Below are 13,276 nucleotides of genomic sequence, written 5' to 3' on the forward strand. Positions count from 1 at the left end.
TTTTTTTTTTTTTTTTTTTTTTTTTTTTTTTTTTTTAATTTTTTGATTAATGATTGACATGAGCAGGCCCAGCTCACAGTGGGTAGAGCCGCCTCTGGGAAGATGGCCCTCAGTGGTGTAAGAAGGAAGGCTGAGAAAGTCATGAAGAGCAAGCCGGTAGGCAGAATTCTACCACGGCCTCTGCTTCAGTTTCTACCTTGAGCTCCTGCCGTTACTTTCCTCAGTGGTGGACCATGAGCTGTCGGTGAAATGACCTGCTTCTTCATCAAGTTGCTATATATAGGATGTGGTGTTTATCACAGCAACAGAAATTGAATGCACATCCATACACATAATACAAATGCATAATACAAGCCTCTTAGTACACTGGCTTCAAAGAAAGAGAGAAGAACGATGTGACCTCTCGTCAGTTCCCTACTTCTGCCTGAGCAACAAGAAGAGGTAGCAGACTCTTTAGCTCAGCCTCCAAGTCTGCTGGGACCTGGCGGTGACAATCCTGAGTCTGCTCCTGCCTCTACCTCTCTCCCACTGCTGGGTGAGGTCAGTATGTCAGACAGAGCTATTTAGACAGGAGGAGAGGGTGACCCCCTCTCACACCCTTGAGTGTGGAGGACAGGAGAACATCCCTTCAGAAAGTCTACTCTTGGCTGTTGGCCACCTGCTATAGTGTTTGCCCATTGCTTCAGTAAGCTAGGAGGCAAGAGGTCTTGTGATCACACGTTAGCAGCTTCTTCTCAGTCAAGAAGCACCGGACATGTGATGTCTGTTTGGAGTATGTGAATCTCCTGGTAAGAGCCCCCAACTGCTGTGGGGTTCTCATTATGGGATAGTCATCGGGTGTGAAGTCTACTCTAGAGGGTTGGCCTGATGCTGCTTGTATTCTGATGCTAACACTGGCTCCTCAAGATCTGTTTGCCCCAGAGATGAGAGTTCTGGATAGACCCAAGTGACACTATGTGACCTTGCCCCCAGGTTATTTCTGATTGATGAATAAAGATGCCAACAGCCAACAGCTGGGCAGAGGAGACATAGGTGGGTTTTAGGGTTTCTGCACTTCGGGGTCAGAGGAAAATTATGAGGGAGAGAGAGAAGAAGGTAAATGGAGGAGAAGGTGCCACAGGTTAGGTGAGTCATGAAAACATGGCCCCAAGTACTGGCCAATTGGAGTTTAGAGCAGTCCAAATGAATCATAGTAAGTAATAACTCAGGGATAGCCAAGTAGATTTTAATAACATAGAGGGTGGATATCTGTCCAGCTCTTGTGCTGAATAAGACTTATTATAAATAATGTATATATTTAATTATAAATTATACAATATAATGTGTATATTTAATTATACACTTATTATATTTATTTAATTATACACATACTTATTATTTAATTATACACATACTTATTATAAATATAGTATGTGTCTTTTATTCAGAAACTAAATGGTCAAAGGCAGGGTAGAAACCCCTGATTGGAATTACAAATTTCGACAACAGTCTACTTAATGTGTGACTGCTCTGGTGGGTACTGACCTCACCTGGTGTATAGTTGACCTTATCTGCGGTGTGCTGACCTCACTTGGGATAAGACTCAGCTGATGGGTGTCTCGAGTGCCACTTCCTTACCTGTTTGGGCCTCTGCAGAAGTTCCTGAGCCATGGCAGTGGCAAAGATGGCTCTGTTGCTCCCGGGGCTGAGCTGCAGGGATAGCGAGAGCCCCGTTACCAGCTGGACCCCGAGGTCTGTGATGGTCACTTTCTCATCCAGTACAGTGATGGTCTTCTCGGCAAGGATGGCATCCGACAGAGGGGACAGGATCTGGAGGGCAGAGCCAACATGACAAAGGGGAGGCTCTCTGTGGTCACAGCGCTCCAGTCATCACATATCATGAATGAGGGCATGCAGGAACAGTGAGAGACGGGAGCCCCCAGTGAGCCCATGGGAGCGTAAGCAGGCTTCCTCTTAAACTAAGTCTTAGTCATGGGAGTGTAATGATGCAGTCTTCTATGTAACAGCATGGAGCAGGTAGCAAGCCCACGTTACCCTCCGAATCCCACACACTAACTCCAGTTGTCACTGTGTCCTATCCTTATGCCCAGCAAGAGGGATTAGTGTCATTGTTCCTTTGAGTGTGGTGACTCCTGTACACAGCCCAGGCCATTCCTACTATTACCGGTGCACCCTTATTTAAAAAGATGCAACTTCCAAATGGCTTCATGTCCCCCAGAGAACTGTGACTTGACACCCTAACTGTATATTTATTTCTGTCTCACATGGGAAAGCCAGCATGTGAGCTACAAAGTATGGCTTCTTGGGGCTGAGGGGATGGCTCAGTGGTTAAGAACATTAGCATCTTGTAGATGACCTAGGTTCAGTTCCTAGAATCCATGTGATGCATTACAACCATCTATAACTCCAGGGGATGAAACTCCCTTCTGGTTCCAGGCATGTATGTGGCTGCATATACATACATGCAGGGAAAATACCCATACAAATAAAATAAAAATACATAAAAACAAACCTCAAAATAGAAAGTAGGGCTTCCTGGTCCAAACACCATCTAATCTATCTCCTACTCTGGGACTTTCATTTCTACAGTTAGAGATTTTTCTTTTTCTTTTTTTAAATCAGGGTCTCACTGTCTAACCCTGGCTGGCCTGAAATTTGCTATGTAGATCAGGCTAGTCTTGAACTCATAGAGCTCTGTCTCTATTTCCCTAGTGCTGGTATATAAAGGCTTTCACCAATACACCAGACTTCAATTCTACTCTTTGAGAAACTGAACCATGAGATCCAGTGGCATCTTGAAATCTTGTCTTGCCCCACAACACCCACCCAGCCATTCTGGGTCCAACGTTGTGCTGATATTCCAGTCTTGATTCCATCTGCACACCTCTAGTGACCACAGAACATGGCTCTCTACAGCCCAGCCTTGCTTTTGAAGGATGTAGAGCTGGTTTTCTCCATGTTCTATACATTTTCAGTGCTCCTGGGTGAATTTGGTCTGTTCCTTTGTCCATCTGCTCTTTTGACCTTTGAATTTTGGGCAGCATTTCAACAAACCAATTTTCAAAGGGTCCCCAGAGCTCATGTTTCATCCAACCATCACCAGTTTATCTGTCTCAATTGTTCAAATGACAATGGGCATGTGTGGTGATTTGAATATGCTTGGCCCAGGTTGTGATACTGCTTGGAGGTGTGGCCTTGTTGGAATAGGTGTGTCACTGTGGGTGTGGGCTTTGGGAGCTTCCTCCTGGCCACTTGGGAGCCAGACTTCTCCTATTTGCCTTCAGAACAGAATGTAGAACTGTCAGCTCCTCCCACACCATGCCCGCCTGGATGCTGTCATGCTCATGCCTTGATGATAATGGACTGAACCTCTGAGCCTGTCAGCCAGCCCCAATTAAATGTTGTCCTTTATAAGAGTTGCTTTGGTCATGGTGTCTGTTCACAGCAGTAAACCCCTAAGACAGCATGAGAGGAAAGTCCCCAGAAGAACATGAATAAATGAATTGATCTCTTGGGAACTCTGTGGGCCTGAGGGAAATGGTCTTAGGACTGGATGCCCTCCTGACACAGTCTCTATGCTGCCTGCCTAGGAAGGCCGCCCTTCTCCTCCTTATCACCATGCAATTCCTTTCTGGACTTGAATCATGTTTCAAAGTGAATGTTTAAAGCCTAGATAAGATAAGCCCATATCTAGGTCTGGGCTCTTAGGTGTTGACATTGTCTTTCAATTTTCTTCTTAGTTGTTTGAAATAAGTAACATTAAATGTAATGTTTTCATTTATTATTATTATTATTATTATTATTATTATTATTGTGTATATTTATAGGTCAAGAAAAACTCTCAGTTGTGGAGGGATAGAAGGTTCAGGTGACTATGGTCAATATCAAGGAGCTGGCCAGGCCTGTGATCCAGGCAGGGTGAACTTCTATCTAGGGTTTTGCTTCTCAAGATAGTAAGACCTGCTATGGTTAGGGGACATGACCTTGAAGAAGTATAGCCCTGTGTCTCCCATGTATTGTGTGAGGTGTCTCAGGGCCCTTGTTCCATATCATACCCAAACTGTTGGTGATTTCACTAAAGTGAGCCCCAAAGGAGACTCTGTTCTGAGCAATGACAGACAGTTGAGCAATTCACCTGGCAGAGCAGGGGTACAGAAAGCCCTGCCCAACTCTGCAGATGCCTCACCTGAATAGTGGTCATGCCCAGCTCCTGGCCCGTCAGGATCTGCCCTCCTTGCAGCTTAGCAATCCTGGGCTCCTCCACCTGCATGAAGTCAGTTATCAGCTCCGTGATGTCCACCTGCCAGTCAGAGCCCAGCAGGTAGGCCAGGTGTCCCCCGGGATCGGGTGCCTCTGCCACAAATTGGGTCAAGACTCGCACCATGGCGTGCTGGTACTGAAGGGTACAGCCTCGGCCCTTCTTCTCGTCATCATCTTCCTCCTCACTGTCCCGAGCTGGCCTGTCAAAAAGTATTTACTTGTTGGAGCCACTTTTGGGGGCTCCGTGGGTCTACCTCCGAAGAGTTCCAGCTTGCTTAAGGCTCTGGCATGCACAGAAGATTCCGAGTGTTAAACCTTCAGTGTGACAAGCGTTCTCATTGGACAGAATAGGGAAGCATGACAGGTGGTTAAGATCTTCTCAAAGACCCACGCCTCCTGGCATTTACTCTGTACCAACCCCTCTTGTCAGGGACAGATTGTATTTCATAACTATTCAAAAGTGATTGGATAGCCCCTCCCATCATCAACATGTTAATTAACCCTATATTAATGATACATAGTAAGGGGTTTCATTAGGACATTTTCATGCATGTGCATGATGTATTTTAATCATAGCAGTCCTTGCCATTACCCTCTCTCCTCCCCTCCCGCTGATAGTCTTTCTTGTACTAGCCAGCCTTTCTACTTTGTGTCTTGTTGCTTTGAATGATGAACCAATGAGTTTCACTAGGATTGCTTCCAGCGACAAGTGTGAGAGTTTAGTTACAGGAATCTGGGCATCTTACCGGTTGTTAAACCACTGAAGACAGTGTCTCTCCCTCCCCAGTCACCTTTACTTGCCAGTAGATATCAAGGGTCAAAGGCTCTTTGAGGTTTTACATTCAGGTAATGGTTGCTGGAAGGAAGAGTTTGTGGATTTGGTCTAATGCTTGTAGTATGTTAATTGGGCTCCCCAAATTACACGGGAATCTTCATGTCTGCATGTAAGACTCTGAGGGTCCCTGTGTCCAGTTGGTTCTGATTGGTAAAAAAAAAACAAAAAAAAAAAAACAAAAAAAAAACGTTGTCAGCAGCTACTGGCTGGGCAGGAAGACAGAGGCGGGACTTTAGATTTCCCAAGCAATGGGACCAAGGGAGGAAGATGGGACAGAACTGCTATGATGGGAAAGGCGTATGGATCAGGCCTGAGAGGTGCAGAAGAAAAAGCATAACCATCATGTAATAGCCAGGGAAGAGCAGCCCTAGCACCCCCCAATTGGGTGTAGGGCAGCAAAGATGGAGTATAGATTTTAGTATGTAATAACTCAGGGATATCAGAGGAGAGGTGTTAGCCACATAGAGCTTAAGTGGCCCAGGCTTTGAACTGTTTAAGGCATATTAAAATAGAAGGCTGTGTGTGTGTGTGTGTGTGTGTGTGTGTGTGTGTGTGTGTGTGTGTGTCTTTCATTCAGGAACCCAGAACATCGGGCCAGGTAGCCAGGAATGCACTGCCACCTCTGGGTTGATTTGATCAGAGAATAGGTTAACTGGGAACTGAAACAGGAGTTCACAAGACCTTTTATTTGTTTCTTAATAGGAGGTTCCACTATGTACTCAAGGCTCCAATTCTCCTGCCTCAGCTTCCCAAGTACCTGGCTTTATGATTGGGTTTTAAGCTACCGACATCAGTGTGGTTTTTGTTCTTCTGTGGCTTCTGTCCTTGTCCCACTGTGATGGAGCAAGGTACCATCTTCTGAGCTTCTCTGGGGACACGTCCACCTGGCAGGTACCTTCCTCTACTGATCAGCAGCTACTCTATGAACAATGCCTGAGTGAGCCTTCTCTGCAGGAGCCTCCAGATGGGGTACCAGCCTCCCTAACAGAATTCAGCTTTTGAGACCTCAGCTCCCGGGGGGACTTCAGTAAGCCACACTCAACTGCTCCTGGGCAGAATCTGGGAGTCTGAACACACCGTTCTTCAAGCCAGACTGAGTTTTAGATTAAGGTTCTGCATCACACAGTGTTCAGGTTTCCTTTCTCTGGCTTTGATAAAAGCGCTCTTGACCAAGAGCAACTCGGGGAGGCAAGGGTTTGTTTGGCTTATGCTTCCCAGTCAGAATCCATCATTGAGGGAAGCTGCGGCAGGAACTCAAGTTAGAACTCGAAGAGAAGGTCCGTGCTGTCTGCTGGCTTTCTGACTCATGCTTAGCTAGCTTTCTTATCTAGCCCATGACCACTTGTGTAGTAAATCGTGCTACCCAGAGTGAGCAATTAATGAATAATTAAGACAATTCCCTACAAACAATACATAGATCAACCCAATCCAGGCAATTCCTCAATAGAGATTTTCCACTCTGATGGTTCTTGGCTGTGTCAAGTTAACAATCAAGGCCAACCAGGACATACAGTAATATGTAGCTAACATGCCTGGGTTGTCACCCAAAAGAGGCGAGCATTTACCACGAGGTTAGTGAGCTACTATAATCAAGGCAGACAGGAACAGGTGGCTCCAAATGGACAGATGTTAGATGTTCCTTTTCTGATATCTTGTGTACACTGGCCCATTCCCACCATCAACTCAACTTCCACTCACATATTGACTGCCCACTTCTGAGGGAGCCCATCAGCTATGGTAGCATCTGAGATGACCATTTACCAGACCTGACTAGGTATCTGCCAATTATATGGTCACCACCATCACCACCATCACCACCCACTACATCGTCTATCCCAGCCCCTGGCAACCCAGTTTTCCAAAGAAATGTCTCTAAGGACCATCTTTCCACTGTCTGCTGCATCCACTGCCTTTCTCCTCCAGCTATAGCTTCTTCCAGAGGTCACGGGACTAGAGGGCTCAACTTCAAAGGTTAAGACTAACAAGTGACAACTGATTCTCACCTCTGCTATTCACCCAGAGCCTACAGAAGTCTCTCCTTATGGGACAGGACTCATGCTTACCCTGACACTTGCAATGTCTCCAGTGTATGTCTATGTGCATAGGCATCCCTGCAGTGACACTCAGAAAGCAGAGCCTGAGAGTTGTGACTCTACCTCCCCAGTCCTCATCTGGCCTTGTGACGGACGATGGGAGGCTCACCTCTCTACCAAGCTCCACCCCATGGTATGACAGGTACGCTGTGGCAGACAAGCTTCAGGCTTCTCACCAGGGCCAAGAACTCTGACCTTCTGCTCTGGCTTATGGAATGGCATCTGCTGCTTGCTTCTTCCTAAAGTTAGTTCTCTTCTTAGCCTGAGCCTCATCCACATGACTTCCTCCCTGTGATGGTTTGTATATTCTTGGACCAGGGAGTGGCACCATTTGGAGGTGTGGCCTTGTTGGAGTAGGTGTGTCACTGTGGGCGTGGGCATAAGATCCTCACCCTCGTTGCCTGGAAGTCAGTCTTTCACTAGCAGCCTTTGGATGAAGACGTAGAACTCTCAGCTCTGCCTGCGCCATGCCTGCCTGGATACTGCCATGTTCCCACCTTGATGATAATGGACTGAAACTCTGAACCTGTAAGTCAGCCCCAAGTAAATGTTGCTTTTTATAAGACTTGCCTTGGCCATGGTGTCTGTTCACAGTGGTAAAGCCCTAACTAAGACACTCCCCCCAAGCTCATCTTGCTGTAGGTGGTGCTTGTGGCTGGAGTCCAGTTGCCTACAAGGCAGGGTCTAGGCACTTGGTTACAGTAAATCACCATGTGAACCCTTGTATCTACTCTTACCCGAAGCTAGCCACCTGTCTGCTTCCCTCCTCAAGTCTAACCATGGCGGACATGACTTTCTGGTATGGACGCCCAATGTACAATACACACATGCATGCACACACTCAAGCACTCACACCTGCACATGTTCACACACACCTACCTACCTTTTGTTGGAGACAACGGGGACCCGCCAGCCCTTGATCTGGTTCAGCTCCATGTCTGAGACCTCAATCTGCAGAGGTAGCCGTGGTACCCACACTGTCATCTCCAGGGGGCTGCTCAGGTGTTGGTAGGTGAAGCTGACTACCACGTTCACCTTGCCCTTCATTTCCTTCCCATTGACAAAGACATAGTCACATCTGTCAGAAACCTGGTGGGGAGGAAGGAGAGAAGCAAGGCAGGGGCAGGTGAGCTTCATTGCAGTCCACAGACCAAGGAATAGGGCAGTGTCATATTTGGGAGTCACCACTGTGGGACAGAGCAGGCACAGGCAGTCTCTTTGAATGAAGCACCTGCTACCAGAGCAGATCCTCCTGATAGGGCTAAGGATCTTTGATCCATGGGAGTGGTAATTAAAGTTGTGTACGTTTATTTATTTGATCATTTATTTACTTTTCCCTTTGTGTCTCTATGTACATATTGGTAAGCATGTGTGTGTGTGTGTGTGTGTATGTGTGTGTACATACATGTGCATGAGGAACCCAGAGGCTGATGTCAAGAATCCATCCTTCATCCATCGTCCACCTTATCCATCAAGGTAGAGTTGCTTAATCAAATTCAGAGCTCTTCTCAATGGCTAATCTCACCCGGCAGCTTGCTCTGGGTATCCCTTGTGTTTGCCTTCCAAGGCTAAAATCACAGACAGGCTGCCATGCCCACCTGGTATTTAGGAGGGTTCTGAAGATCCAGACTCAGGTCCTCACACTCTCAAGGCAAGCACTTTTAACTCCCGAGCCATCTCGCTAGCCTCAAAGTGAAGGCTCTTGGTTGATGGGGATTAGCCTTGAGTGTTTGGGTTGGTTCTGGCTCTGCTCTAGATGCCCCCTTTAGAAGGCTACTGGTAACTTAGGGGAAGGGAGCAGACCTTGTGGTCATGGGGGTAGGAGGCTGTGCTATGAGCATGGAGATCAGGGAGAGTAAGGAATGAGACAAGTCAGATTGGAAGCTAAAGAATCCCACACTGATTCCCGAGTCTTGGTCTTCAGAACTACAAGGGAATAAATGCACTCTTCCAAGAGCCAGCTGATTTCACTGGTTCTAGTAGAGAGTGGACCCAGGGTGGAATACGAAGATGGGTTCTGGGATCAGAATGGGTCCCCTCACTTGTGCTTTGCTTGACAGCACGGGGAGAGGAAGCAGGTGTGAGGAATTCGCTGACCACTGGCTATGATACAGGTCAGGGATGGATGCTGAGCTCACCCAGTATCAGCTCAGCATCAGGACCACACGGGAGGCAGGTACGATTGTCAGCAGCACTTCACATATGACAAACCCAAGACCAAAGGACACCGATGACCCCCCCCCCAGGACCATGTTGAAGAGTACCTTTACTCTTTGATAAGGTTCTCTGTCCCTCTGTCTTCCCTGCCCCCACACAGGTGCCATTTCAGCCCAGGGCTCTTACTTCCCACCTTAAAGGATGAAAAACACCTACTTTTAACACTTAAAGGGGTGTGAAGGAAAGCAGATAGAAACGAGTAGGTTGTGCAGACATCACAATGGCCTTTCTAATGAAGGAGTTTTGTCTGCTATAGAGGCAGCATGGATGCCTGATACACGGGGCAGGCTATTGTGAGGCTCAGCCTAGGTGGGGAGGTCGATCAGTAAGAGCAAAAGAAATGGGCAGCCAGCTCCACAGAGGAGGACTTTGTCATCTTCAATGTCTGCCAATAGCAAAAGTACTTAAATCTGATTGCACTGTCCAGGGGGACTATCATGATGGCCGGCTTATAATTTGTGGTCTGGACAGAGCTTGCCTTGCCTCAGAGCCCAGGGAGTCTTTAATTTAAGGCCCTTTCTCTTTCTGGATTTCCATTTATACTTCAGGTTGAGCATCTGCAGAGGATCAGAGTCCTTGAAAGAGAGAAAGGGGTCGGAATGTGGGGCAAGAAGAGAGGGAGGGAGGGAGGGAGGGAGGGGAGAAAGAAGGAAGGGGACAAGGAAAAGATGAGGGAGGGTGAGACAGGAAGGAGAGAGATGAGGATGGGGAGGGAGACATGAGGAAAGAAGGAAGGAAAAGAAAGGAGAGGAGGGAAGGGAGGAGGGAGGGAGGAAAGGGAAGAAAGAATACTGTAACAAATTGGTGGTAAGACTCATTTTTAGAGCAACTGAGTCCTTCGTGAATGTAACACTCAAAGCTCTCCTGACAAACAGGTGACCCATTTAAAGGAGCTTGGAGCTCATCCTGGGTGAGAGAGCCACACAGCCTGCCTTTGCACTGAAGGAGTAGTGGTCTGGGGTGCACTAAGTGTGATATTGAGTATATAACTGCCTTCGTCTTGGCTCTACTCAGCGTTTGTTCCTTGTGGTGACAGAACGCAGTGGCAAGTATTGGTGCGGGAGAGGAGGCTTTGTAGGGTCTGTGAGGAGGCAGGGTTGTGCAAACAAGGTCAGGAGACTTGGGAGCTGGGCTATGCACAGGACTGATGTCCGATGTCTGTGGGGCAAGAGCTATGCACAGGGCATCTTGTGTCCACGAATCAGGGCTGAACTCACATGTGGGTGTGTGAGGTATTATTTAAGTCAAGGGCAAAGACGAATCACCTCGAGTGGGGTTGGAGGCTTGAGAATATGTCTCTGTGGTTCTCAGATGATGCCCATGTGGTGCAGCCCACATCCTACACTCTGAGAGAGTCAAATGAGCTGCTCAATGGTGAATTCTGGTTCTTCAGGCTGTCGGGGGCTTGCCTTCTGTCTTGCTGGGACAATCACTCCACAGAGAGTGACCAAGTTCACCTGTTATCCACCAGGTGCTACCTGGCTGCTGGTGAGAGGGCGGCCGATGTCAGCCCATGATCTCAGAGTTGGGGTTGGACATAGCTGCTGGCACAAGTGGGGGTCAGAGATACAGATGAGAAGAGCCCTTCCTTGGGGTGATTCACCACAGCCACAGGTTATCTGTTACCATACTTCATGAGGTTTACTCTGATGGTCTCCCAAACAAAGGGGACAGGTTCCAAGGGCTGTATTCATAAGTCAGAACCTGCCAAACTGGCGACGTTCGAAGGTTAAGCCTGGCTGAGCGAGGCGGATAATGGAACACAGGCTCATTCAGCACGAATTATCCAAAAAACTGAGAACAGGACAAGAATGTATTTGGGGTCCCCACAGAGAGAAGGGGTCTCTGTCTTAAGTGACCTTACACACATCACTTGCACCCTCCAGGTCGTGAGAGGGGACCTTCTAATACAAAGCATGGTCAATGAGAGGAAGTGGACGCCGACACCAGAAATACTCCAGGGGAGAGACATAGCCAGGCAGCTTCCCATCAAGGTGGTGAGGGAGGGAGGAAGTACTTGGGCAGGATAAATGGATGGTGGTCTAGCCTCAAAGGGTTCCTGGACACAGTTCTCCTAAGCCTGTATGTTTGGGAGGGTTTCAATACATCTTAGAGACATCAGCATATATGAATCATGCTTTTTATCCACTTGGAAAATGTATGTATTTGCACACACATGGATGTGCACATGCGCGAGAAGCCTAGAGGTCAATTTAAGTTACCATTCTCAAGAATACAGCTTATTTCCTTTGAGAGAGCCTCTTTCATTGGTCCAGGGCTCACTAATTAGGCTCAGCTTGCTGACCAGCAAGGCTCTGGGATCCTCCTGCGTGTGCCTCCCCATTACTGATGTTACCAGTGTGCATGGCTGTACCTGGCTTGTTAATGTGAGTGTGGGGGATTGAATTCAAGGTTTGTGCTTTCCAGGAATGTAATTTTCCAACTGAGCCACCTCCCAGGATTGATCTTTTTTTTTTTTTTTTAATAACTTTGTAGAAACATATTTCACTGTATATATTGAGAGTTTATAAAATGATAGTTTGGGGTTAGCATGAATACTGGAGACTTTAATACAGTGTAGGAAAACAACATACCCCTGTCTCTCAGGGTGACCAACTTTTGTTTTTGTGGCAAGAATAGCTGGAATCTCATTCACTGGGACTTCAGAATCACACCCGTCACAGCAAGCTTCTACGGGATACTCCTGAGATGTGTGGATTCAGAGAACTGTGTCTTGTATCTGAAGTCACCAAGCTCATGGTTGTTCCGCACAGTGGCCATGGTGACTCAGACCCTCTGGTCGCACTTCTTGTCTGCTGGTTCTTACCCTGTCTTCGTGTCTCCCAAGTCCTCTGTATGGAGGACACATACACATGAGTGTCCCTCACCAGCACCGCCCCAGGTAGCCTGTCCTGGGCTCTCCCAGCTCTGGGAGACCTGGTATTGCTGGGCTGGCCGTCAGCTGGGAACGCATGAGTCTCGGTTCCTAAGGGGGCAGGGATCCTCACACAGGAGGCCAGACACACAGATTGGGTTCCTTCTTATGGAATCCACAGGAGAGGGTCCTCTCTCTCCTTCTGTCCACAGCATCTGGTACTTAAACCCCACAGTCTACCCCTTTTGGGAGATGAACCGGATTCAACACAACCTAGGTGAACTGACCGACTTTATCACTTCTCCTTCAAGTGTGACTAATGGCCCACGTCAAATCGTTTATTAACCAGCACTTTGCAAATGCCGACGGCTTCAAGGAGTGATTGAGTAACACTCTCGAGTCTCCTCCATAATCCATTCCCAGACAGTCTCCCCTGCTCCATGATGGAGACAAAGCTAATATTTCTGACTCTCATGTGCATAATTCTGGCACTTATGTGAATTTAATGCTAGCTCTAAGCTTTTCTGGTTAAATGCTGGCTGCATTTAAATCTTATCTAAATATCACTTCTGTGGCCAAATTTATGTTCTCCGGGCATTTCTCTCTCTTCCCTTTTCTTTCCTTCAAATGCTACAACTATGGGTAATAAAGGCTTATCTTCCTTCCCTCAAAATGAGCAAACAGTGATGTCCCACCAGGGGCTGGCATCTGCGCCTCAGGCCTGGCATCTGTGTCTCAGGCTGGGGGTACCCTCTTGTGATTGGTCTTTATCTTGGGTAGAAAACAAACATCCTTAGTGATGGCGGTGGAGGTAAGGATACAGCTAACATTTAGAGTTTGCTAAAGCAAGATGCTGTGCGTAGCACTAAAGTCTTATTTCCATCTGTTCTTCATGGGAAATACACTGAATAATAGGATTTGCATGTGAACACCTCCACCCCAGGCTCCTCTGTTTTAACACTTGACTGCCAGTTGGTGGCGCTGTTTAAGGAGGTT

At 47.4% G+C, this 13,276-nt stretch overlaps 1 protein-coding gene across 3 annotated transcripts in view; it reads right to left on the bottom strand.

Moving 5' to 3' along the window:
* The window catches only part of Tmem132d (transmembrane protein 132D), a 634,730-nt gene that overhangs the window by 5,268 nt on the left and 616,186 nt on the right, over nucleotides 1-13,276 (bottom strand). For 2 of the 3 annotated variants that reach the window (XM_021222597.2, XM_029533771.1), the window contains exons 6-8: nucleotides 8,072-8,277; nucleotides 4,187-4,460; nucleotides 1,618-1,809 (exon numbers count right to left, since the gene is read on the bottom strand). In XM_021222597.2, coding sequence (XP_021078256.1) covers nucleotides 1,618-1,809; nucleotides 4,187-4,460; nucleotides 8,072-8,277 — 672 coding nt within the window. The remainder of the gene's footprint in view (nucleotides 1-1,617; nucleotides 1,810-4,186; nucleotides 4,461-8,071; nucleotides 8,278-13,276) is intronic. The other variant, XM_029533772.1, reaches the window with a different exon arrangement.

This window comes from Mus pahari, chromosome 23 (genome assembly GCF_900095145.1).
Source record: "Mus pahari chromosome 23, PAHARI_EIJ_v1.1, whole genome shotgun sequence".
Classification (NCBI taxonomy): domain Eukaryota; kingdom Metazoa; phylum Chordata; class Mammalia; order Rodentia; family Muridae; genus Mus; species Mus pahari.